Source organism: Engystomops pustulosus, chromosome 4, assembly GCF_040894005.1.
Source record: "Engystomops pustulosus chromosome 4, aEngPut4.maternal, whole genome shotgun sequence".
Lineage (NCBI taxonomy): Eukaryota > Metazoa > Chordata > Amphibia > Anura > Leptodactylidae > Engystomops > Engystomops pustulosus.
Genome location: NC_092414.1, coordinates 156,231,284 through 156,257,450, shown reverse-complemented (window position 1 = coordinate 156,257,450; position 26,167 = coordinate 156,231,284). Strand labels below are relative to the sequence as shown.

General features: G+C 38.9%; 1 protein-coding gene across 4 annotated transcripts in view; it reads left to right on the top strand.

The window, feature by feature from the left end:
- DMXL2 (Dmx like 2) overlaps positions 1 to 26,167 on the top strand; it is an 81,557-nt gene that overhangs the window by 49,571 nt on the left and 5,819 nt on the right. For 2 of the 4 annotated variants that reach the window (XM_072148231.1, XM_072148230.1), the window contains exons 25-41: positions 4,789 to 4,980; positions 6,437 to 6,513; positions 9,710 to 9,840; positions 11,948 to 12,196; positions 12,708 to 12,889; positions 15,414 to 15,550; positions 17,020 to 17,105; positions 17,326 to 17,527; positions 17,681 to 17,798; positions 18,370 to 18,432; positions 18,957 to 19,043; positions 19,756 to 19,877; positions 19,960 to 20,098; positions 21,179 to 21,239; positions 21,332 to 21,459; positions 21,572 to 21,649; positions 25,566 to 25,657. In XM_072148231.1, the coding sequence (XP_072004332.1) occupies positions 4,789 to 4,980; positions 6,437 to 6,513; positions 9,710 to 9,840; positions 11,948 to 12,196; positions 12,708 to 12,889; positions 15,414 to 15,550; positions 17,020 to 17,105; positions 17,326 to 17,527; positions 17,681 to 17,798; positions 18,370 to 18,432; positions 18,957 to 19,043; positions 19,756 to 19,877; positions 19,960 to 20,098; positions 21,179 to 21,239; positions 21,332 to 21,459; positions 21,572 to 21,649; positions 25,566 to 25,657 (2,144 nt within the window). The remainder of the gene's footprint in view (positions 1 to 4,788; positions 4,981 to 6,436; positions 6,514 to 9,709; positions 9,841 to 11,947; positions 12,197 to 12,707; positions 12,890 to 15,413; positions 15,551 to 17,019; positions 17,106 to 17,325; positions 17,528 to 17,680; positions 17,799 to 18,369; positions 18,433 to 18,956; positions 19,044 to 19,755; positions 19,878 to 19,959; positions 20,099 to 21,178; positions 21,240 to 21,331; positions 21,460 to 21,571; positions 21,650 to 25,565; positions 25,658 to 26,167) is intronic. The other 2 variants (XM_072148233.1, XM_072148232.1) reach the window with 1 other exon arrangement.

The window sequence follows — 26,167 nt, the reverse complement described above, 5'->3', positions numbered from 1 at the left end:
TTTTTTGGGGTCTTTTGTCTCCTGTGGCAGTAGCTTGTCACAAGATGACATAATGGATATTTTGTACTATGCAATATCCATTATGCATCATCATTTGGGTCCTGCTGCGATTTATTTATAGAGGGACGTAGTTTTCAAACAGGGTCCGTTCTCAGATTTCTACTTTACTGTTCCCTAATAGCATCTACAAATGTTTTATGGTGCCAAAATTTTTTTTAAATGTCTGTGCTCCAAATGCCATTCTCTTCCAAGCTCTGCCGTGTCTCTATCTTGTAGATCTTTGCCACGTACCCAGGAGACCCTGCATGATGATTTTTGGGGTGTTGAATTGGGCAAAATACTTTTGACACAACAATGACAAATTTTGAGAAATTGCAAAGCAATTTTTACTTGACACCTTTCAATTTGTGTTACATTTGAGCCAGGATCTTATGGGTTAAAATGCTCATACAACCCTAAATAGGAAAGGGTCGTTTTTTCCTAAAATCAGGCCACTACTCAGGGATTTCTATTGTACTGGTACCTGAGGGGCACCTAAACACCAGTCTAGTGAAAAGGGTGCTCCAAAACCTAAATTTTGCTTGTCCCTTCCCAGGCCTGCTGTGTCCCCAGCATGGAGACTATTGTTACACATGGGGTATTGCCATACCTGCAATAAACCCCCAAATGATTTTTGGGGTGTTTATCCACAGTGGCATGAGTTGGGCTGAATACATTTTTTCCTACTATGACAAATTTGAGAAAACAATGCAATTTTTACACTACCCCCATTCACTTTGTATTACATCTGGGCCAGCATCTCAGGGGTTAAAATTTTCATACAACCCTAGATAAATTCGTTGAGAGGTGCCCTTTCCTATAATGGGGTCACTATTCGGGGGTTTCTATTGCACTTCTATAGGCACCCCAACACCAGTCGAGTGACAAGGGTGCTCAAAACGCAAAATTTTGCTACTTCTCTTCTCAGCCCTGCTGTGTACCATGCCTGTCAATTATTGACACATGTATGGTATTGTCGTATTTGGGACACCCTGCAGAATGATTTTTGGGGTGTTTGTCTAAAATGGCATGGGTTGGGAACAATATATTAGGCACCAAAATGACTTTTTTTTAGATAAAAACGCAATTTTTGCTATGCACCATTTACTTTGCATTAGATTTTGACCAGCATGTTGGGGGTTAAAATGCTCACTACAGCCCTAGATAAATTCTTTGAGGGGTCTAATTTTCTAAATGGTGATATCTTTGGGGGTTTTCTATTATACTGTTACTTCAGGGGCTGTACACTGTGGCACCACAAAACATTTATAGCCAAACAGGCCACCAAAAACCCAACAGCACGAACACTGTTCTGGACGAAAGAGCAGTTGACATCCACATGTCTGGTATTGCCGTACTCAGAAGAAGCAGGGCAAACATTTTTGGATGTATAGTTACCTCAAATTCCTTATGAATGTGTCCATTTTAGGGCTAAATGAGAATAATCTTATTCAAAAATTGAAATTTCAAAATTTTCAATCCAATTTTATTTGCTGATTTGAATAATTTGTGATGTAAGGTTGTTACTTGTGGGGGTATATAGTACAAATAAGCCTTTATAGGGCACTTCCAAATTGAATTAGTCACCAAAAATTTAGCATTTTTTTTAATCTCTTGAAAATCTGAGAAGTTGCTACTAAAAATTGAAACCTTCTCACATCTGTGACAAAAAAAAATGGAAACGTAAAACAAAATATGGAAATAAAAAGAAGACCAATTGGAAAAGGTTTCTACAAAAAAAAATTTGGCATGACCTTTTTGTCTAAAAAGTAGAACATTTGAAACTTTGAAAATTGTAAATTTTTTTCACATTTTTCCTAAATTATTGAATTTTTACCCTCCAAAAAAAAAGATCACCGAAATGATACTACTAACATAAACTACAATGTCTCATGAGAAAACTATCTTAAAATCACAGGGATATCTTAAAATCGCAGGGATATCTTAAAATCGCAGGGATATCTTAAAGTGTTGAAAAGTTATTATCACAGGAAGAGACACTGGTCAAATAAAAAAAAAAAGGACTGAGCCATAACTTACAAACGGGTTGCGTCCTTAAAGGGGTTTTCTCATTTCGGCAAATTAATGTAATTGTTTGCATGATGAAAAATTATACATTTTTTTAATATACTTTCTGTATCAATTCCTCATGGTTTTCTAGATCTCTGCTTACTGTTCTTCTATAGAAACTTCTATGTTTACTTCCAGTGGACAGAAATCTGACCATGGTCACACAGGTGCACAACTCGTTATATCACAGAGAGTAATCAGAGCTGTGTGTTATAACGAGCCGCGCACCTGTGTGACTATGGTCAGATTTCTGTCCACTATAAATAAACAATGAAGCTTTCAATAGATTAACAGCAAGCAGAGATCTAGAACACCATGAGGAGTTGATACAGGAAGTATATTGGAAAACTGTATAACTTTTCATTATTTAAACAATAATATGTATTTGCTGAAATGGGAATATGCCTTCAAGGAGTTAAGAGGATAAGGAGAAAATATATTAGGCAAAATTATTTGAATAATTTATTTTGGATTTTTACTTTAGGCTAAGGTTACACACACAATATATGAAACATTTGTTGTGAAACTTAACTAAAATCTATATCAAACTTTATAAAGAAGAATGTAGTGTCTTAGTAGTAAAAAGTCATACAACAAGAGCACTATGTCTTGGCTTCCATGTTACACAGAAGGGCTTCATATATCCGCATGAGGCATTGTGATTGCATCCCTGTGTTTTCCTGATATTAGCCTATGAAACATGGAGTTTTGTCTATTCCTAAAATAAACACTCCCATTAGCCATTGATTGACAGCTTCATCTCTATACATTATAATGGGGGAAAAGTGTGGCCACCTGGGGACTCCCATAGTTCCCAGTGTCACTGTACAACTGTGCAATGGCTGATACATGGGGCAGTACAAGTGTCCTTTTTACAGGGATTTTCCTGTGTCCTCACTGTGCAGGTAGTCAGAAAGCTCTATGCTCTCTGTGGTGGCTGTGAGGAACTCCTGCACCTCAGCTATCAATTGGTTGGATGGAAGTTGAGTAAGACGTTTCTCCCAAATATTTCAGATTAAGCCATATATTCCAGCTTTTCAGATCTCCCATTTCATGTCCCTTTCTAGCAGGGGTACAGAGGACAGATCTAGTTCCTGTATTTACCTCAGATTTTCTCCTCATATGCCCTAGAACAGTGATGGCTAACCTATGGCACTGGTGCCAGAGGTGGCACTCAGAGCCCTTTCTGTGGGCACTCAGGCCATCACCAGAGATGACTCCAGTTAACTTCCTGCAGTCCCAGACTTGCTGAGCACAGAGCCATTTTAAAGTGACAGCTCTCTCTACCTGGGACTATTTTCTGCTTTATTGGTGTCCTCAGGTGCTGGTATCAATTAAACTGTGACAGAGAAGGAAGTATAAATCACAAATTAAATTATTGTGTTGGCACTTCGCGATAAATACGTGGGTCTTTGTTGTAGTTTGGGCACTCGGCCTCGAAAAGGTTCGCCATCACTGCCCTAGAACATTGTGCTACCTCGCCCACCCGCCATCTATCTACCACAGCAGTTAATCCATGTCCTTTAGATTCCCTCTTTAGGAGCAAAAAGTGGGTTAATCAAATGCATAACATATTCTTAAATTTACATTTTGAAGATTTTGGGGTTTTTTTGTGCGTGAAAGAAAAATTTTGCAGGAGTTATAGCTACTCATACAAAGAAAACAAGTAACACACATTCGTAGGATTTGTCACCTCATATCTCAGCTAGAGCTGACCTAAATACATTACACCATAGGAGAGAAAAGCCAAGCTCAGCCACACACATAACATGACTGCCAGTGTATCTAGAAATAAGGCTCATGATGTCCCATCATGGGGTGAATAGGTCAGATATGTGACCTCCTACCTCTATCCCAGAATTGTAGAACACAATATTGAAGAAGTAGAGAAAAAATAAAGGGACTAGATGTTGCACTACAAATGGCCTAAATATTTTTGGGGTACAAAAAGTACTTCAGTGATTTCCTATGGAAACTTGCACTCATACAAGTAATTTGGGTTACGAGCATGAAACCTGCTTTTAATCCAATCCGATCATTGTTTCTACAATCGTCTGGGTGTCAACCATTTCCTACGGGAAAATTTGTTTTGATATACAAGCAATTTGGATAACAAGCATGAATGAATTATGCTTGTAATCCAATGCTCCACTGTACTTTGCTTTGGTATGCGGGAAGAGGTGAGTGTTTCTTTAACCAATGTTTTTTTTGTAAATACGCCTTTGCAGCATTAGTGTGGACTTATGATAAACCGGGAACACAGACTGCACAAGTGCTGAGGTAGTATGGGAGGAGGGTGAGACAGTGTAACAGTCTGTAAAGCCAGATCACTGATGGACTTGGGTAGCCCCTCAGGCTCATTAGCATAATTTTACAAGTTGATTTTAGAAGGAAGGAGTCCATAGATAACAAATACTCATAGATCCTGACACTGTGACTGATAATCTTTTTATAAGTGTCACTGCTTTATCATGATTGGTTTTGATGGTATAGTCAGACTATTAATAATTATAGGACATGTCAGAGAATTACATTTTCAATGTTGTTCATAAAAAAAAACAATGTTAAAAATGTATTTATTTTTTTAAATCTTTGAAAACTATTTAATGTATAACTTTTAACAAATTTGTTGCTTTCCTATTACGCATGTATAACGTGTTTTCTCTATTTTACCCTCAGGAAACAACAGTGAAGCAGCTTCAGTCTCCGCTCCCTCTACCTACAACACTTCCATTGCTGTCGGCAAGCATCGCTGTGACAAAGACTGTGATTGCTAATCCAGTGCTTTACCTTAATAATCATATTCATGACATTCTTTATACCATTGTTCAGATGAAGAATCCTCCACATCCTGAAAGTCAGGATCCAAAGGTAAGGGAAAGATCTTACAGATGTATCACAGCTACAGGGGTTTTTTTTTTTGCCCTTCAGGCAACATTTCGGGCATTCTGTAGATAGCTTTGTGACAGAAGGCAGAACAATCTACCCATGTCTTATATTGAAGAAAAGCTATATATTCCTCACCATTTAGGAGACTGATATTTAAAGCGTAACTATAAAGTTATAATGATTTATCAAATTATTATAAGTGACTCTCCCTTTAAAAAAAAAACAAACAGAATGCTGGCTACTTTGTGCTGCTCGCCCTGTTCTTTCCAAGTTATCGCATTTTCTGTTCTGAAAGTGTTTGGCTGAAATCTCTGACCAGAGGTGAGGTGGGCGGAGACTAATTTCTGCCCATCTATGCCCTCAAGCTGAGGCCAGTTAGCTTGCCCACAGATCCCATGATGCCTTGTGTTCTAATTTAGCATTAAATTCATTTAGTTTTCCACAAGTAAATCCACTGCACGGTGCACATGTAGGATGTATATGGTGACCAGCCTGACAGCTTCCATCACATGGAGGAACAGGGAACATGTAATAAGTGGAAGAAATCATAAGTAAACCAGTTACATGCAGTCTATAGCCAGTGCTGTGTGGGCACTAAGGGTTTATAGCTTATCTGCACAGTGTACAAAGTGCCGGATACAAGGTGGGGGAGCAACATGAGGTGCAGAGAGACAGAGAAAGTTCTGTGGTATCACAGACTGGGATGGAGGAACTGACAGGGAACTGGGGAGATCTTGTACCTCACTATTCTGTGCAGGATATATCTGTGTATGAAGCAGAGCTGGATGTGTTCAAGACACTGGATACAGAGAGCACTGTCACATGACCTCCTCTGTGAGCAGGGAACAGGAGCCCTTCCTCCTCCCAAGAGTAGTAGAGTTTGCTTATACTACGGACTCCAGGGCTTGTCAGCACAGGAAGATGTAGCAGCCATTGCAGCACTGAGGTAATTTGAGGGGTATAGCAAAAAAACTGCTGGATTTAGGTAGCAAATGTAATAGGTAAAGTTGTTTTACATCCCAAGAGCTATTGATTTGTAGAAAAAGAACCTCTTAATTTTATTTGCACAAACCAGCAAAAAGAAAGTTGAGTTGTGTTGATGTGGACCGGGCTGTATGGAGCTTATGCCTCTCGAGATTATATTGTGCATTTTGCATGTTTTTGTGTGTAAGATTGTTAATTACCTCTGTGTTGCTGTCAATGAGTTCATACTGCTTATAAAGAGCCTACCTTGTAATAGATCCGATTTTGGTGTGGATCTAGAAGTGGGATTTATTCCCTTTGGCCGTATGTCCTTTTACCAAGAAATCAGTGACTTTCCATCATGTATTGTGGTCTATATGTAGTGTATAGTAATATAATTATCCATCATGTATAGTGGTCTATACATAGTATATAGTAATATAGTTTTCTCAGTATCTTCATTTCTTCCCAATAGGTATACACGCTTCATCTATTGGCAGCTTCACTTTCTGCATCGATATACCAAGCACTTTGTGACAGCCACAGCTACAGGTAAATGAAGATCACCCATGTGTCTTACTACTCAGGATTGTAGACCAAACCATCTATAACACCATCTTACAATAGTATTAAAAGACAGACTATGTCCATAGACAATATGAGAGTGTGGTGCTAGAATCCAATAGAAGGATGTTATGGTTATATCTGAAAAAAATATTGTATGTGACTATGCAGTATGATAAATAATCAGGTATCAAAATATCTTATTCCAAAATGGAAGTTAATGGGTCGGCAAGTCTCCTGGAATCCACCTAGACCTCTGCTCCTTAGGCAGAATACAAGGGTAAAAAAAGAGGGTCTTAAACATCATTTTCTAAGCACAACATATCTATATGGCCCTTAAAGGGGTATTCCCATCTGGGCATTTACACTTAATTAAATTTATTTGCCATATGTAAACATTTCTTCAATTGGATGTTAATAAAAAAAATGTTCCTGTGTGGAGATAATTTCCCATAAATGTAGTCATTTTGTCCCTTAGAAACCAGATGGCTTCCTCGGATACGACCACGTCACACTCTGGCAGCGGTGGCCAGACATGCGCTATTGAGTCTTGTCTGACCTCCTGGATTCAGCGATCATTACCACAGGACGGCTGTGCAACATGTAGTAACTCCCGGACATTTCATATACAAAAACAATTTGTATCTTTGTGCAATCCCTCCAGCCGTATCCGAGGAAGCTATCTCGTTTCTAAGGGACCATATGACTACATTTATGAGAAATTATCTTCACACAGGAACATATTTTTTAATAACATCTAATTGAAGAAATGTTTATGTATGGCAGATTAATGAAACTGAATGTGCGTGCCCAGACGAGAATACCCCTTTAATTATTGAAAATCAAAGCTGACGCACATAGACCAACGCACAGAGATCTAAACTAATGTATAGGATTACAATATTATAGCATTCCTTTGTTTATATTGGGTCTATGCATAGGAAAAGCTTTCCCTATATTTGTAGGACATGTGTTGTAACCATAGGTAAGGAATAGTCCATTACAGTGATGACTTTGGTTTCTGTGTAGAGAAATCATCTTGTCAGATCCAGCTGGATCTACATGTAAATATCCTACAAACCTGCACTGTGTGGGAGTCTTATCTCAAGCTCCTGTGGTGCCATCACATATTAGCATAAAATCCTTGCAGGCAGCATATAATGTATTCTTTATCTGTACAGACTGCAGCTGAGCTGGACAAGAAGCCAACATCTGAGAGTCTGTTTTGTTACTGTCCTGCAACCACCTTTCTTTGCCCATCTTCTCTCTGGCATCCTTTACAAAGATTGCAGAAAGCAAATGTATTTCAAAGTAACTTAAGGATGATTTGTTTCTTAGCAAATCCATTAGATGGAAATACAAAGCACAGATTGCAGACTTGAAAGGAAAACTTCTTTCAGGTCTGTGAAGGACTGACCTTGATTAAAGGATTTGCTATCTAGGATGCCCGGGCTTTCATCTTTTCTTTGCGCTTTTACATCGCAGTTAAATTAATTGAAATGTTATCTAAGCAGCATATTTTGTGAGGTAAAATATAACCTTAGAGTACATTTTATATTTTATTTTACTGTGGCATATATTTTACTTAAAATTTACCAATAAAATCAAGCATGTATAAAGACAGGGCCACCTACTCCTAGATCCTGCCACAGTGACTGTGGTAATCTTCTTATATTTATTATCCAATGGCCTCCATCCTTCCAAAATAAACCTTTAAAATTATGCCAATGAGTGTAAAGGGCTCTAGAGGGTGTTGGCAGTGCCCCTCCATGCTGCAAATTCACAGGCTGGTACAGTGTGAAGGACCCCCCCCCCCTCCCACTGTGCTATAACTTCCTCTACTGGAGTGATATTATATCAGACAAAGGGAGGGGGGAAGTGCTGAGAGAGACTATGTAACAGCCTGTGGACCTGCAGAACAGTGAGGCTTTGGAAATGCCCACAGGAGCCCTTCTGGCTAATTAGCATAATTGTAAAATTTGGTTTTAGAAGGATGGAGGCCATGGATAACAAATTTAAGAGGATTACAACAGTCATGGTGCCTGGGTCTATGATCCAGTGTCCCTGGTTTATTGTTATGGTAGATTTCCTTTAAATGGAACCTTTCAGGGCAATTTGGGAGACTAAACCACCAACAGGTCCTTATGGAGCGGTGGTTTGGTGTCCCAAATTGCCCTTTATGATTTTTTAAAGCATTTCGGGTAAAATAAACCTTATACTAGCCCCGATTCCTCCCTTCTATATTTCCCAGTATCCTGGTACACATTTATACTCTGCTTCTGAATAGAAATATAGGTGTACACCCCTGTCCAGAAACCTCTGCTGGCAGCATATCTAACTATAGACTTAGTGATGGGACATGTTAGAAATCCAACATTGAACATGTCCCATCACTAAGTCTATAGTTAGATATGCTGCCAGCAGAGGTTTCTGGACAGGGGTGTACACCTATATTTCTATTCAGAAGCAGAGTATAAATGTGTCTTTCCTTTTATTTCCCACGACATCTACTGTATGGGAAACACCACAATATTGTTTGTACCTCTGAAATAATCAAGGTTGGCTAACAATGCTGATTATAAAAATGCCTTTGTCATGCTACAATGCAAGCTGATATCTTTGGCATTGGTTTTATTACCTATTACTAAATATTTGTACTTTCTATAGCTTTGTAAGTGACACTTTATGCAGTACAAAAAGCTTTGAATGATAAAAATACCTTTTGTCAACTTTCTGAATCATTTCAGTAGTTTATATATACTGGAACCTGACACAAACTAAAAATTACATTGCTGGTGACAGGTTCAAATGTCAAAATGACATTTGCTAGCACATAGAGCTATTTTGGAAATGATGAGCAACTTTGATTCTTTGGTCAACCAGTTACTATGCATATAAGAAGAATATAGTTTTATAAATAGTGCACAGTGACGCTGCTCTGAACAAAAAGCTGCAAAATCTTTGATTTGACCTGAGAACAAATTGCACACACTGACTTGAAGTTTATGGGCCCCATTGCACATTGTCTGTGCCGGGCCCCGGTGTGGTTTATACTACTAGTCTTCTCATATGGGAAGTTGACACCTTATGGGGCCCCTAAGCCTCATGGGCCCTGTTAAAGTTACAACCAATGCTGACTGCACTGTATACACAGCGTCTGTTGAATATAATTTCTTATCTGCAGCAGTCAAACAGATGCGAATCAGTTCACAGGAATGGTTTACCAAGGTCTGCTCCTAAGTGAACGTAGGAGACTTCGAACAGAAAGCATTGAGGAACATGCTACACCAAATTCACCTCCTGCCTCGTGGCCAGGTAAGGATGTTAGTTAGAACAATTCCTGAAATGACCATCCCTTTCCTTTGATGGCCACGTCAAAGATTCTATTTAGTATGCTGACGAAAAAGTCCTTAACCGGTTAAGGACCGGGCCCTTTCCTGTTTTTTTCATGTCCATTTTTCACTCCCCACCATCAAAAATCTATAACTTTTTTATTTTCACACGTAAAGAACTGTGTGATGGCTTGTTTTCTGCGTAACAAATTGCACTTCATAGTGATGGTATTAAATATTCCATGCCATGTACTCGGAAGCGGGAAAAAAATTCCAAATGCTGTGAAAATGGTGAAAAACCGCATTTGCGCCATTTTCTTGTAGGCTTGGATATTACATCTTTCACTGAGCGCCCCAAATGACATGTCTACTTTATTCTTTGGGTCGGTACGATTAAGGGGATACCAAATTTGTATAGGTTTTATAATGTTATCATACATTTACAAAAATTAAAACCTCCTGTACAAAAATAATTTTTTTGATTTTGCCAACTTCTGGCGCTAATAACTTTGGTGTACTGTGCTGTGGGTGGTGTAATTTTTTGCAAAATTTGATAATATTTTCAATGATATCATTTTTAGGACTGTACGACCTTTTGATCACTTTTTATAGATTTTTTTTATATTTTTCAAAATGGCAAAAAAGTGCCATTTTCCATTACGGGGTTAAACGCATTGAAAAACCGTTATCATATTTTGATCGGGCATTTCCGGACGCGTCGATACCTAATGTGTTTATGATTTTTACTGTTTATTTATATTTATGTCAGTTCTAGGGAAAGGGGGGGGTGATTTGAAATTTTAGTTTTTTTAATTATAATTTCTTTTTTTTAAACTTTTTTTTTAAATTTTTCTTTTTACTATTTTTCAGAATCTCTAGGGTACTTTAACCCTAGGTTGTTTGATCGATCCTATCATATACTGCCATACTACAGTATGGCAGTATATGGGGATTTTCCTCCTCATTCATTACAATGTGGTATCAGCACATTGTAATGAAGGGGTTAAAACGAAATAGCCTCGGGTCTTTGGAAGACCCGAGGCTACCATGGAGACGGATCGCCGCTCCCCGATGACGTCACAGGGAGGGGCGATCCCAGGTAAGATGGCGGCGCCCATGCACCGCTATCTTTTTGAGGCTGCCGGCAGCTTTGCCGGCAGCCATCGCTGTGATAACACCCGCGATCGGTGCTAGCACCGATCGCGGGTGTTACCGGTAAGCCTTTGCTGCAATATGCAGCAAAGACTTACCGGCCATGGAGAGGGCTCAGCCCGTGAGCCCTCTCCATGCAGCGCGACCCGACCGCCGCCGTGAATACACGGCGGGCGGTCGCGAACTGGGTAAAGGACATCTACTACCCGGATGAAGGATAATAAACCAAGTACACTGACATACTGGTGTGTGCCCACTCTGGCAGGAACTGCTCTTCTTTTAGCTTCTTATGCCTTATAAATAATTTTTGTAAAGCCCTACAGACCCCTTTTTAGTCATTGTGAACTTTTGGGCATTGGGTATTAGTTATACCTTCTGCTAGGCACTTCACATATTTGATTGTTATGCAGTTTAATTCCGTGGTTGGTGCGATGATATTTCTAGTGTAACTTATACACCTCCAATTTGCTGGCCATGTTTACAACTACATGATGTGCTAAAGTTTTTTTTTTTTTTACATACTTTGAAACATTTTTTGCCACATCCCTTTCTTGCAAATGAAAGCCCAGTTGTTCAATGCTGAAGAAATGTCTAATACAATAACTGTATGCCCATTTTGTATTAGTAAGACTCACCAAACCACATATGGTTGTCGCTATCACATATGGATTAACTTCTTAGAAGAGATTTCCTGGGATGACAATATTATTCTTAGGATAGGTTACTGAGTGGGGTGAAGATGCCGCACCCTAAACACCTGGGACTAAGCAATGAGGTGGCCCCAGCCTCTTTAGATCACCCATCATCAGAAGCTGAGGGTCAGACCTCACTATGATGAGGTCTTCAGTGTTGTTATTAGTGGTTGCTGATATCAAGATTTGCCCTTATCTGTTATATGTTGGTTACTTTTTTGTTTTAATATTTTATTTCTTTTCCAGGTGTGAGCTCTTTAATAAATCTACTAAATACGGCCCAGGATGAGGACCAGCCGAAGCTGAATGTGTTGCTGTGTGAAGCGGTTGTGGCTGTGTATGTGAGCCTGCTGATCCATGCCCTCGCTACGGACTCCAGCACTGAACTCTTTCGCCTCTCTGCTCACCCTCTGAATAATCGCATGTGGGCAGCAGTATTTGGAGGTGGTGTTAAGCTTGTAGTGAAACCAAGAAAACCACCAGAGAGTATTCCAGGTAGTTTCCTCTTTGCTGATATTTACTGATGTGCTTTAGTTTTACTTATTATTGTTACACGTAAACCAGATATTGCCAGGGACTTTAGCATAAAAGTTGATGTGTCCACAACTGGTGTATCTCATCCAGGTAGAACTGAGAACTTTGATGTACAAAAACCACAATGTGCTCTACTATTCCCAAATGAGGAGCAACCTACTGCAGAATGTGCTTTATCTAACACTAAAGACAATGAACCTGTCATTGAGAAAGGGCAGGAATCTCAAGTGTGTGGTGAGAACCAGTGTGACCATTGCTGTGCTTGGAGTTCCTTTCCTTCCACCTCGTTACTTACTGCATGGGACAAGATGAGACCAGATTAAAGTTGATGTTACAGTTTCACTGCTATAGTCTCTGTTTTATACATCACTATTGCGAGCCTTGAGTCGGTGGCCCAATTCTGCATGCTGGGCAGTTAGAAATAAATTAATGCTGGATGTTAGCAGAGATTTAATATGTGCTTTTCTTCCAGCAATCCCTGCCCTGTCTGAAGAAATAGACAAGCACCGCCGCCGCTTCAATATGAGGATGCTAGTGCCAGGGAGACCTGTGAAGGATGTCGCCACACCACCTCCTGTGCCTGCCGAGAGACCAACCTACAAAGAGAAGTTTATTCCCCCAGAACTCAGCATGTGGGACTATTTTGTAGCCAAAGTAAGTTCATTGGCTACTGTAGTTTTGTTTTAACTTTTTTTCCCTATGAATAGAAGTCCAGAACAAAGATAAAGGAAATCTACCATCAAAATGCACCATGAGAAACCAGGGACACTTACTTATCGATCCCGGCATTGTGACTGTGGTAATCTTTTTTTTATTTGTAACCCATGGCCTTCTTCCTTCTAGAATCAACTTTTAAAATTATGCTAAAGAGCCACTGGGGTGGTTCACAGAGTCCCTCCATGCTGCAGATTCACAGACTGTTACAGTGTGCAAGGAGCACTTCCCCTCCCACTGTCTGCCTGAACTTCGTGTGCTATAGTGAGATTACATCAGACCGAGGGAGGGGAGTGCCAATCAAGAGCAGAGGGAGAGACTGTGTAATAGCCCCTGAAGCTGCAGCACCTTCCCCCGCTCCTTCAGCACTTCCATCTCCCTATGCCTGCTGTCATCTCACACAGGAGGGGGGAAGTGCTCTAGCACAGTGTAATACCATGTGAAGCTGCAGTACAGTGGGTTCTGTTAATGCTCTCCAGGGCCCGGACTTATATAATTTTAGAAGGAAGGAGGCAATGTATAACAAATATAAGAAGATTACCACATAGTAAGAATGGGTAAAGAAAGGACATGTGCAGCCACCTTACCTCTAGATATGTACTAAAAACTGAAGATGAACATACTCCTTTAAGTTTGTTAACCAGCGAGGTTAAGTCATCCCAGAAGTGTTTTCAGGTTAAACATTTAGAAGAACCAATCTATTCTTAGGATTGCTCCTCACTATCACATCAGTTGTTTGAAGAGACCACAAATTTCAGACCGCTGTTGCAGTCTCTTTGTTGCTTACCAATCCTAGCATTGCACATGTTATTATGGTTTTGCTTGGTACGTAAGTGGAACTGTGCTACAACCAGGTCACGATGAAGCAGTCGTTCTAGCAGTTGATAGTTGGGGGTTACAAGATTTTTGGACCCTGTTGTTCTAAAGATGCATCAGTAACGTTTTCATCTTGGAATCCCTTTTAGGCTGCATTCACATGAAAAAGATTGGACATCTCTCCCCACATGCATGGCCTTGTTCACATTTTGTTTGGCATCGTGGCCGCAAAGTTTGATTTTAGTTTCATCTGACCAGAGCACCTTCTTTCACATGTTTGGTGTCTCCCAGGTGGCTTGTGGCAATTTTTATGCAAGACGAAATGGCTTTCTTCTTGCCACTCTTCAATAAGGGCAGGTTTGTGCAGTGTACGACCGATTTTCATCCTATGGACAGACTCTCGGGTAGATCTCTGCGTTCATCCAGAGTGATCATGGGCCTCTTGGCTGCATCTCTGATCAGTCTTCTCCTTGTTTAAGATCAAAGTTTAGAGGGATGCCCGGGTTTTGATAGATTTGCAGTGGTCTGATACTCCTTCCATTTCAATATGACGCTTGCACAGGGCTCCTTAGGATGTTTAAAGTTTGTGAAATCTTTTTGTTTCCAAATCCGGCTTTAAATTTCTCCACAACAGTATCACGGACCTTCCTTGGTCTTCATGATACTCTCTGGGCTTTAAACAGAGCCCTGAGACTATCACAGATCAGGTGGATTTATACAGAGACTTGGTTACACACAGGTAGATTATATTTATCATCATCAGTCATTTAGGACAACATTGGATCATTCAGAAATCCTCACTTCTGCAGCGAGTTTGCTGCACTGAAAGTAAAGGGGCTGAATAATATTTCACCCCACTTTTCACTTCATTTTTTTTTTTTTACAAAAGTTTTACATTAAAAATGTTCATAATTGTATGTACTTATAACTTTAAATTTAAGTTATAAGTACATACAATTATGAACATTTTTAATGTTGAAAGATGTCAGCATTGGGGACTTTATTCTGATTATTATACAGCTGTAGAGTTGTGACTGTGTGTGAGCTAAATGTGACGTTTGTCAGCTGGATTTGGAAGCACATCTGCAGGTACGAGGCTTGGAGGCTTTGTTACCTCTGCATTGATACTATTGTTAGGGTTTTTTAATAAAGTAATAAAGAGAACTGACCGCTCATTACTCCTAGTCATGGAGCTGCATCGTACGTCATCCTCTTCTCCATCCAGCAGACAAAATATATTTGAAGGTTATGAATCATCTTTGTTCCCTTTGCCTCGGTTTTTATCCACCAGACACAATATTGAAGTCTTTTTACATTGCAGTTTGTTTTTTTTTCTTTTCTTGATGAGTGCAGGAAGCAGATGTAGAATTAAAAAAAAGCTTACTTTTAGGTTTTATATCTGTAACTTTACAGTAAAAATTACAATAATTTCCATAAGAGGAAAACTGCCTCTGCCATATATAAGTTGGTGCTTTATAAATCAGGTTAGACAGCTTTAGAGAGTATAACTGCAAATTTCCATCTCTGGGATATGAAATAGTCTACAAAAATCCATAGTCTGCTATTGAAATATTTTTGTTCCTTCATTAATTAACCACTTCATGACCTTAAAGGAACATTTTCTAAATTGTCTCTTCTTTCCATGCAGCCATTCCTTCCCCTGTCCGACAGTGGTGTCATTTATGACTCGGATGAAAGCATTCCAAGCGATGATGATGAGGATGATGATGATGCATTCCTATCTGACACACAGATACAAGAACATATCAATTCTAGCTCTTACAGGTAAAGAAAATGAGCATTTAAATAACAAAGATGCCTCAGTGCTTATAGGTTTTTTTCAGTTTTGGTAAAGCACTATATAATGTAGTAAGACATGCAGGAACAATAGCGCCTGCTGATTTCAATTGACCCCCCAATGACATTAGATGCCCAAAGACCTAAAACACCTAACTTGATGTAGAGAAATTAACTTGACTATGAGAAGAATAAGATTTGAATCTCCAGTTCAATGACAGAAAACCAGCAATAATGTATATAGTGAGGAAGTTAAAAAAAAGAACATTACTACATACTATTCATCATACAGATATAAAACTTAGCATCATACTGGACAAAACCAATCATCTTAAGCAGTATTTATTAATTCCATGCATTACACAATAATCAGGCGTTTGATCTACTGTATATACTATCTGATCTGAATATAAGTTGAGGTACCTAATCTTACCACAAATGCATTGGTCACAGCCTCCCAACACTAATGAAATGCCCAGCAACCTCTCCTCACTAAAAGAAATGCCCAGTGGCCTCCCCTCACTAATGAAATGCTCAGCAGCCTCCTCACTAATGAAATGCCCAGCAGCCTCCCCACACTAATAAAATTCCAAGCAGCCTCCCCACACTAATAAAATTCCAAGCAGCCTCCCCTCACTTATGAAATGTCCAGCAGTCTCCCCGCATTAATGAAATGTCCAGCAGTCTCCCCGCATTAATGAAATGCCCAGTAGCCTCCCCTCACCAATGAAATGCCCAGCAGTCCCCCCCTCACTAATGAATTCCCAGCTGTGTCCCCTCACTAGTAAAATGCCCAGTAGCCTCCGCTCACTAATGAAATGCCCAGCAGCCTCCCCCTCACTAATGAAATGCCCAGTAGTCTCCCCTCACTAATAAAATGCCCAGTAGCCTCCGCCCACTAATGAAATGCCCAGCAGCATCCCCTTGTTAATGAAAGAAATAACTGGGGAACAGTGTACAATTATACAGTATGCATACATGGGCTGCTATAATAGATTGATGGTCTCCATGGTAAAAAAAGAAAATAACATGAAGAAACATTAAGCATGTTTATAGTCATACATGTGCAAAGTGCGCCATACAACAGTGGGTACAAATAAAGTGTAGCACATGGCCTTGTAACGAGAGACAAATTTGAAACGCAAATGGCACAAAGCATTCAACCACACACCTGCAGCACATTCCCACTCCGGGACCGCTACTAATGGTGTGCCCAGATAGGGGCAAGAGATCTACATATATGAAGATGTACTTTTAAAGTTGCCTTTAACTCCTTCCCTCACTTCACTGAGGGACCTTGTAAAGAGAAATTTGAACACCGTCCCAAACGAGCGTGTACACTAGGCCCCTGTTCAAATTCTAGTTTCTTAGGGATTTTTAATTGTTTGTTACTGCATTTCTTGATCCGTTCACAAAACGTCATTTGTTTGTCTTTTTTTTTTTTTTTTTTTAACTAGCTGGACACTTATACGTTTGGCAATGGTGAAGCTTGCAATCCAGAATCTAAAGAATTTCTTCCCAATTGCAGGTCTAGAACTTGCAGGTTTGTTACAGTTTGCATTGTTTGATCCATTTAAAATAAACCAACATATAAATATTTTTATATCTTTTTATATTGCCTATTAACCTACCCTATGGCTATTTATATAATTTATTTTGGAGAAATTGTAAGCTATTGTTTTCACTTGCAGCTATTGTTCACAAAATAACATTATTGATGGGTTTTTTTTTCTTTAATTATTTTGTTTTATTATTTTAACTAGATCTTCCGGTGACCTCTCCTCTTGGCATTGGTGTTGTCAAAAACCTTGAAAACTGGGAGCAAATTCTTCATGAAACAATGGACCAGTTTGGTGGGCCACCACCCAATTATATTAACACCATTCCTAGTGAACTGACTGTAGGGACCGGACCTGCCATTCTCCGTCACAAAGCTATGCTGGATCCTGAAAATACACCATTCAAGTAGGAGACTGTGCTGACACAGACATATTTTCTATAGGAATTAAACATTTAATGATTTAGATAACAATAACGAAAAATCTCTTCCTAGTTGTTTTGTACTTTTAATTCCATAGTTTTACTATGCATCTGGATAGAATTGTTATTGTATTGCAGATCCAAAGACTACTCGGCACTTCCGGTTAAGCGCCTCTGGCATTACCTAGTCAAGCAAGAACTTCTCCAGGAAACTTTCATTAGATACATCTTTACCAAGAAAAGGAAGCAGAGTGAGGTATTATTGCAGTTACTGTGCTCCGTTTTTTTCCTCATGGCTCATGTTCCTGGTATTGTTTTGGTGTCCACCATCTTTTAACTTATTTATCACATTGCTCAAATTGAGGAGTTTATCATACAGCAAATACACAGACCTAAAAAGCACATATAACTAGTAAACCCCAGGCACTGCCAACCATGTCCACTTTTACCATGCAAATCATGTAAATGGTAAATACCAGGAGCTGAACATGGGGTTTGGAAATGTCCATGTAAGTATGAGATTTCCATCCTATTGTTTCTCCAGCTATTTACCGTTTTAACCTTCTTTTTTTGTGTGCAGTTTCTAAATATTTTTTCAAATGTATTATGTTTGATTTCTTTTTCTGGTTCCATGTGATGTCTGATCATCGTGTGGTTGTTATAGACTTGTAATTACTGTGCATGACAAAGCATCGCACTAGTATTTGTCATGCTAATATGATTGTTTCCTAAACGTGAACTGGATGTCTCATGCATTTTCTTTTTTTATGTTTGTTTCTTTGTGCATGTGTTTTTCGTGTTTTTTGTGACTGTGTGATGTCATGTAGTCTGTAGAAGCCAGTGCGGAGCGTTTCAGAGTAGACTCCATAGCAGATCTTCAGAAAAACCAGGTAGTATGTCCTACATAGGCTCCTACTCCTCTCGCACTTACTAACACATTCACTAGTACCAGCATTTTATGCTTTGTCTTTTTCTTGGCTTTTACTGATTTGTTTTTTCACCAATCTTCCCTTTACTTGCTGATGGTATGCAGTGCTTGAACCAACATGTACTTGGAGAACTGAACAAAAATGTATTTTATGGTGTATACATTCAGATAATCAACCATTTGCTTCTCTGGACTGAGTACTGTATGTGCTAGTGGTGAATGACAGCAATGAGCCTACCCTCAGCAAATATGTAAAGCACCTTCTCTCATCACCGTTTTAACTTTGTTTTATACCAATAACTTTTAAGATATGTATTTCAAACAGTTTGGGGATCATTTCTGTATCAAGCTTAAAAGCGTCTAAGAAACTTTAATATTTTGTTTAAAATGCTGGGACACGTGAACAGGCCGCACTAACTTGATCTGGTTATAAAATGTAATCGGAATAAATGATTCCCCGTAGTGATTGATAGATTTTATTTGTAGGTTGAAGCTGATCTTGGTTATCCAGGTGGAAAAGCAAAAGTCATTCACAAGGAGTCTGATATAATAATGGCCTTTGCGATCAATAAGGTAAGGACATTAAACTTTGAATGCAAAATAATTCTATGTATTGTTTCTTGATTGTTCAGCAAAAGCCATGAGTTTTTCTTTTGTATTTTATGCCATTCTGACCCTTGTCTTTAAGGAACTAGTCACAACATTCAAGGGTAGCTATGATGCAAGGAGTCACTGGCTGCTGACCAAACAGCAGCGCCAACACTTTAACAACTGTCAAGCAGACAGGGACTCCTTGCATCATATAATTATATTATTCAAGGACTTCTGTCCACTGCACTGTGTTCGGTCGGATCAGCACATGGGTCCATTTCCACAGACCAAGCATGTTCATGTGCAGCCAGCCTAGGGCTACATGCACACGAATGTGCTTTTTGGATGTGTGCTAGGACACATCCTAGGACACATCCCCATGCTTTTCTATGGTCTCGTACACATGGGCGTAGTTTCTCTTACTGCCCCGGCCTCAAATTATAGAGCAGGTCCTATTCCTGCCCTGTTTGTGGCTCTGGTAGCCTCAGTCTGGTGTCATCGGTACGAGCGTGGCTCATCCACTAATGACACACAGGCCTAGGGACCGTTTGTTTGCAGTCATGAAAAGCACACATCCATATCAGTGTGCACAAAGGCTAAGGCTCCAGATGCAGAAGTCACTGCCCATTATTACACTGCTACAGTAGAGAGTGGACCATTTCTAGGTTTTTGTCTTTTGTTTTGCATGTCAAAGGCCAATAATAATGAAATTGTCCTGGCCTCTACGCATGATGTGCAAGAACTGGATGTGTCAAGTCTTTTAGCTGCCCAGCCGTATATATGGATTGGAGAGGAATATGACAGAGAATCTAAAAGGTCAGCCTTGTCTCCGTGTCAATCTATGTTTAAGTGATTTAAAGTGGCAAAAGAAATCTAATTATTCATTTTTTTTCCACAGTTCTGATGACCTTGACTTCCGAGGGTCTACTACAGCCATTCATCAGTCAGGGGTCTCTCCCTTTCACCTGGCACAGATGCAGTCATCCTCATCCATGCCTTGGCTGGGAAGTGGCCAGACCAGCACTGGAGCCAACATTGTATGAAGTTTTCAGTTCACTAATCATGTGGAGGCTTACTGATATATACACATTTTTATTATATTTCTATTTTTAAAAACTGAACACAGTTAAAAAAAATTGGGGGGGAAATGTACTTTATGGATTGCAATGTCAAAGGGAGTCAATGTCCATGGAGCATGTATACAAAATCTCATCCCTATCATTTAACCTGATAACTGCCGCAGTCAGAGCTTCCTTAATTGGGTCATTGATGCCCAGTATAAGCGCAGAGCACAAAAGTTTTATTGTCTGTCAAGAGCATCTGCTTCTTAAAAGGGAACCTCTCATCAGGTTTTCATTGTTAAACCTAATGACAGGTTCCAACAGCACTATACTACTATGTGCCCACAACGTTTCGAGCTTAAAAAAAATCCATAGTTCCTATCGGCAGAAAATCAACTTTGCAAGATTGCCTGCACCTGTTTGACTCAGCCCATGTCTTCAACAGCTCGCTCATCCTCCCCTTTCAGATGACATCATCCACTACTGCAGTTGAATTCCTGCACCTGTGCACCGCTGCCCTGCATAACTCTTGCACAGTTAGCTGTGGAGTTGTATCCCCTGCATGCTTTGCTTCTTTCTTCTTGTTGCTAAGCAATGAATTATGCAGGACTGTAAGTTCGCAGCTGTAGGAATTTAACTGAAGTAGTGCATGACTTTGGCTGAAGGCGGGGGGGGGGGGGATGAGGAAGCGGACGGAGACCTGGGCGGAGTCAAACAGTGACCTGCATGAATAAAAGAAACTCCTCATAATTCGATGAGCCTTCTGGAAGGGTGCCAGGTATTCTTACAAAGTTCATTTTCTGCTAAAAGGAACTATAGAGTTTTTGTGGCTAAAAGCAACATAGGCACATCTAAGTATAGTGCTGTGGGGTTTCTTAGAGAAAACCTAATGACAGATTCCCATTACCCTAGACAAGGTACAATAAAATATGATAATGATAAGCATAAAATATCTGTCATTTCTATTAAAATAGTCATTTACATTATGTAATGTTATGTTTATAATATATTGACCTCTAACATGTCTTCCCCCCGCCCCCCCCCCGCTTCTGAAAGCTGATAAAAAGGAATTTAAATAATGTAAAAAGAATGGCATCACACCCAGTCCACCAGTACTGTAAGTACCGTGATTTGAAAATCATCTGTGTATGTATCATAAATATGTCTATATGATTAGAACATAGTTTTTATTTGATCTAATTCTGCTAGATCTCACTGGAGCTCAAGATGGCAGTGTCCGCATGTTTGAGTGGAGCCGCCCCCAACAGCTTATGTGTTTCCGCCAAGCTGGAAATGCGCGGGTAACAAGATTGTACTTTAATTCCCAAGGCAATAAGGTTTGTCATTGTTTTGGGCCAATTAATAATGCACTGGAATTGTTGGGGACGAATGATCATTAGATCAGCCCCAATTTTGTCATGTAATATGCTGTCATTTTACAATTTGCAGTGTGGGGTTGCTGATGGAGAAGGGTTTTTGAGCATCTGGCAAGTGAACCAGACTGTCTCCAATCCAAAGCCTTACTTGGTAAGTTTCGGATCGAATAGAAAATGACTTGTGTAACATTATATAATCTGGAAGAGATCTGTCATGGTGCTCGATACCAACTCTAAAGTTGGGATTATCCAAATACCTACTGGGCCCAAGTACAAGGTTGTGCAAACAATATTGGAGGAGATGGATGACTAGTTACTCGCCTAATAAAGGTCTAATCTGCACACCTACAGCATGCATATACATTTCATATTGAACTCCAGATGTTCATATAATAAAGTAAGCAATAGTCAATAATGGAGATGTATTTCTACAATTACAATCTATAAAAAGGTCGGGTTTATATGAACCTCAGGCCAAAGTTCTGTTTCTGGGGCTTGATGTAAATGTCACATTTTTACCAACAGATGTTGGTAACTATGTATGTGATTAATATTCTGTGGTTTTTAAGGGGTTTAGATGACATTCACATTAATTCTAATCTCTAAATTAGATGTATTGCTGTTTATCATCTTTTCCCTTGCTTACCCCTTCAGTGTAACCCCTGCTTGATGAATTCGGCTGCTATTACTTTATTACTATTCATCAGTTGTTATGCGTTATTGTACTACGCTGGGACTTGCTCTTTTAGTTATTTTTATTAAAGGTTATATTTAATTGGTTTGACATTTTCTGTTATTGTGTGGTTATTTGGTACATCTTCTTGTGTTCAGTAAAAAGTCATTTTTGTTTGGCCAGTGGGAATTTAGCAATGTGTTTGAAGTGCATGTGGGGAAAATAACATTATTAAAGTTAATGCAAGTTTTATATTTAGGGTTTTTTTTTTTAATTTCTGAGTTACTGAACTCCAAATCACCACTGATTCCCAGACAGAAAGGGAAATTTGGATTTGGGCTCTGGTCTCAGAAATGTAGATGTGCAGTTAGGCCACATGGTTCAGGGACAATACAGAAACCAAACTTATATTCTACAGATCTGTACAGTGTTCCCTGGTGTGTCCCCTACCTGAATTAGTAATATTGAAAGTTAGGTGTTATCGATTCATTGTAAAACAGGAGAATTGAGATGAACATTTAAGAAGCAGACCTGCCAATTCCCCTCACGTGATTTAATTATTAACATTTTTGTAATAAAGTAACAATCTTGGATTGTCTTCCCTAATAGATCTGTGTTGTGTTCTCCTTCTGTTTTTATCAAATTGACAACTTTTGAGCTGTGTCACTGTGTCTGATCAATGTTGGTTAAACTACAGAAAAATCCATCATGATAAACACTTATTCATAGATCCAAGCATCGTGACTGGATCTCTGTGCTGTAGCTTAACAGGCTTTTACTCTGTACAGAAGCACTTTCCCCTCCCGTATGTGAGATTACAGCAGGCTGAGGAAATGGTGTGGAGTGGAGATTGTGTAACAGTCTGTGAAGCTACAGCATGGAGGGGCTCTGTTAAGACCCCCCAGAACCCTTCTGGCTCATTAGCCGAATTTTAAAAGTTGATTTTTGGAGAGAGGCCATGGATAACAAACATAAGAAAATTGCCACATTGACCGTGGCCAGATCTATGAGTAGGTGTCCCTGGTTTATCATGATGGATTTTGATTTATTCATAAATATTCAGGCCATTGATTACAAAAATATATGTTTCTTATTAGCACTTGTTTACCTGGATGTTGGATCTTTGTTCAACAATTAAGAAAAGGAAGCAAAGTTCCATAAATTCCAAGCAGAATCTGTACAGACGTTGTTTGGAATAAGTTTAATGTATTACACCGTTCATTACTGTAGGGCTAACATCCCTATTATTTGTGTGTATTTGGGGTATAAAGCAGTTATACATAAAGTTTTGTGTGTATTTAGTGTAGTTGGAGGTGTAACCTTTGACATGGTAATAAACCTGTGTAGCTTACAGATACATGACAAGCAGGTCATACTTACATTTTAGCATATTCATTTCAATCCATTTTATCGGTCTGTCTGTCATCAGGACAATGTCAAGGTTACACTTGACGATGATAATGCAGCGTGCCAAGACTGCTGACCTCAGCCGAGATTTAGATTAATATCGGGGATGCACATCTTTCTTGTATTCATGGCTTTAGCCCCAATGTGAGCTGAGGAAAACTGTCATATCATCCAGAATCTAATGTTATTTACATCCGAGGTCCCGTATCTAACATTTTCTACGGTGTAGTCAGGAAAGGAAGTGTAATTTTTCTGTTTACAGCTGCAGGCGGAATGATAACCGGATTACATTTTTTCATTATAATTTGTCCGAATATGTATTCCTAGTGAAGATGTGGAATTCAATTATAATCATCTGCTTCCAGCTAACCTTAAAATTACTCTGGTGCTATTTTGGTGACTCCATTTGTATATTCTGCAGAATTAAGTTATACTTTTCCATAAAACTCAGAGTAATCAGCCATGTCTGAAGCTTTCTGATTGCCGAGTGGCACATCTTGTTAGCATACTCATTTAACCCTGTGTGGAAAGACATGAATTATCATTGAGCTTTTCAACATGTACAATAAAACAACATACATGTAATTTTCTTTCTTATCCAGGAGAAATACCAAAAAAAAAGTTTTTTTCAATGAGTAGAAATAATTTATAATAACAGGGCCCATACGTTACTAAAACTGCCACTGCACCACTATTTAGATTGATGCTACAAGCACCTCCTGTATATGCCTTTTGTTTGGAGCATTGATCATTGATCAGTCTCATACATAGTTTACCGGACCAGCAAGGAAAAGGGACTAGAGAGGAATTTTCCATTTATTTTTTTTTACTTACTGTAAAACTAGAAGCAGACTAATAATATTCTAGTTGGATCAAAAGGATAACAAAATGAATTGTATGAGTCATGAGCACTGCAAAGGAAAAATAGGATTATTAGGTACCATAATAGTTGTGCATTTACAGTATCCTAACCAAAAATGGTGGCAGAAGGGAATGGAGGATAATAAAAGTAAACTTTGCAATATACTAAATGAATAAAAATGTTTCATTGTCTTGTTTCTCCTTTCTTCCGGTCTGCTTGTATAATATTCGCTTTACCTCCTGTACTCGCACTGACAGCTGAGATATAAGTCATCAGAAACTTTATCAGATGCTCCTTAACTCCTTACAGTCAGTCATTTGTTAGAATTATCTCTTTACAGAAGAGAAGTATCAAGTGAAAAATTCTCCTAAGTTTACATATATTCTCGCTGCAGAGCTTCCTCAAAAGTATGGGCCATAGAAGCTTTTTTTCCTTTATAAAGTATATTACAAAGCTTTAGAGCTATTATCACTTGCTCTATTCTCTTCTGAAACAAAAAAAAAAGTATCGACGTTTTAGTAACAATTTAAGCAAACCTCATGTACAGAAAATGTATTAGCATTCCAGAATAACTGAAGTGTGAAATACGCAGTACTGTGGTTTTGGGTCTTTTTATACTGGCCAAACAAATAAGCATTTCTATTAACATAATGACAGAACACCATGACCAAGGAAACAACTTTCCCTGTGGCAGATGATCAGATGATTAGTTTTGTCTGTAATATAAATTTCTGGGCTTCTCCACTATTCACTAACCTATAGAATTAGAATCGCTAAAATTTTGGTGTAACACGCAATGTGATATACTATAGATTTATGATTTACTTTAGTTACTAGCTAAAACTTAGATCACTTCATCTTCTTACATGTAGATGTGTTATGAAAGGTAAGTGAAAGTGATTGTTATGACAAAGCAATTTTGTAAACTTGACCCAGATGGCAGTAATCCCTATTAAAACATAAACAGATACGTAGAAGTGCCAACCCATTGATCCAATCCACAGAAATAGGTTTATAGGTCACATGACATTATTGAAAGTGTCAAATTTAGTCTTCCAATGACAAAAAAAATTTTACTCCCAAAAAACATCACGTTATATCTTTCTTCTTTATTGCATTTTTCAGAGTTGGCAGTGTCATTCTAAAACCACAAGTGACTTTGCATTTATTACCTCATCCAGTTTGGTTGCTACATCAGGACAATCCAATGATAACAGGTATGATGTGTGTTATATGTATTTCATCGATAGAAATGTGTGAATTTTTTTTCCCTTCACCTAGTATTTGAACAGGCTACAAAATGGGACTATAAGATCTTAAAATTGTTATATACTTACCGTATATCTATATTTATATAATTTTCATTATATTCCACAGTACATGGCAATGTTCTCCCTATTGTACACCTTCCAATCCCTATGTTTCCAGGGAGACAATCTACTTCCCTGCTGTATTCTGTTCTTTACACTGTATAAAAGTGAGATTGCTTCATTACGAGCTTTCTATTGAGTTCATGAGTAAATGTAAAGGGCTCTGACCTTCAGAATTCTTCTCTTGGTAACTTAGCACTTTTGGATGGCATTGATAGAATAGAGTTGTTCAAGTTTCCTCTAGCTTGAGTGTTTGGAAGTACTTCTGCGACTATATCATTTCGAGATACATTACAGCATTTGGTGAGAATGTCAAATAACATTAGATAAAGGGGTCTTCTCATGTCATATAGGAAA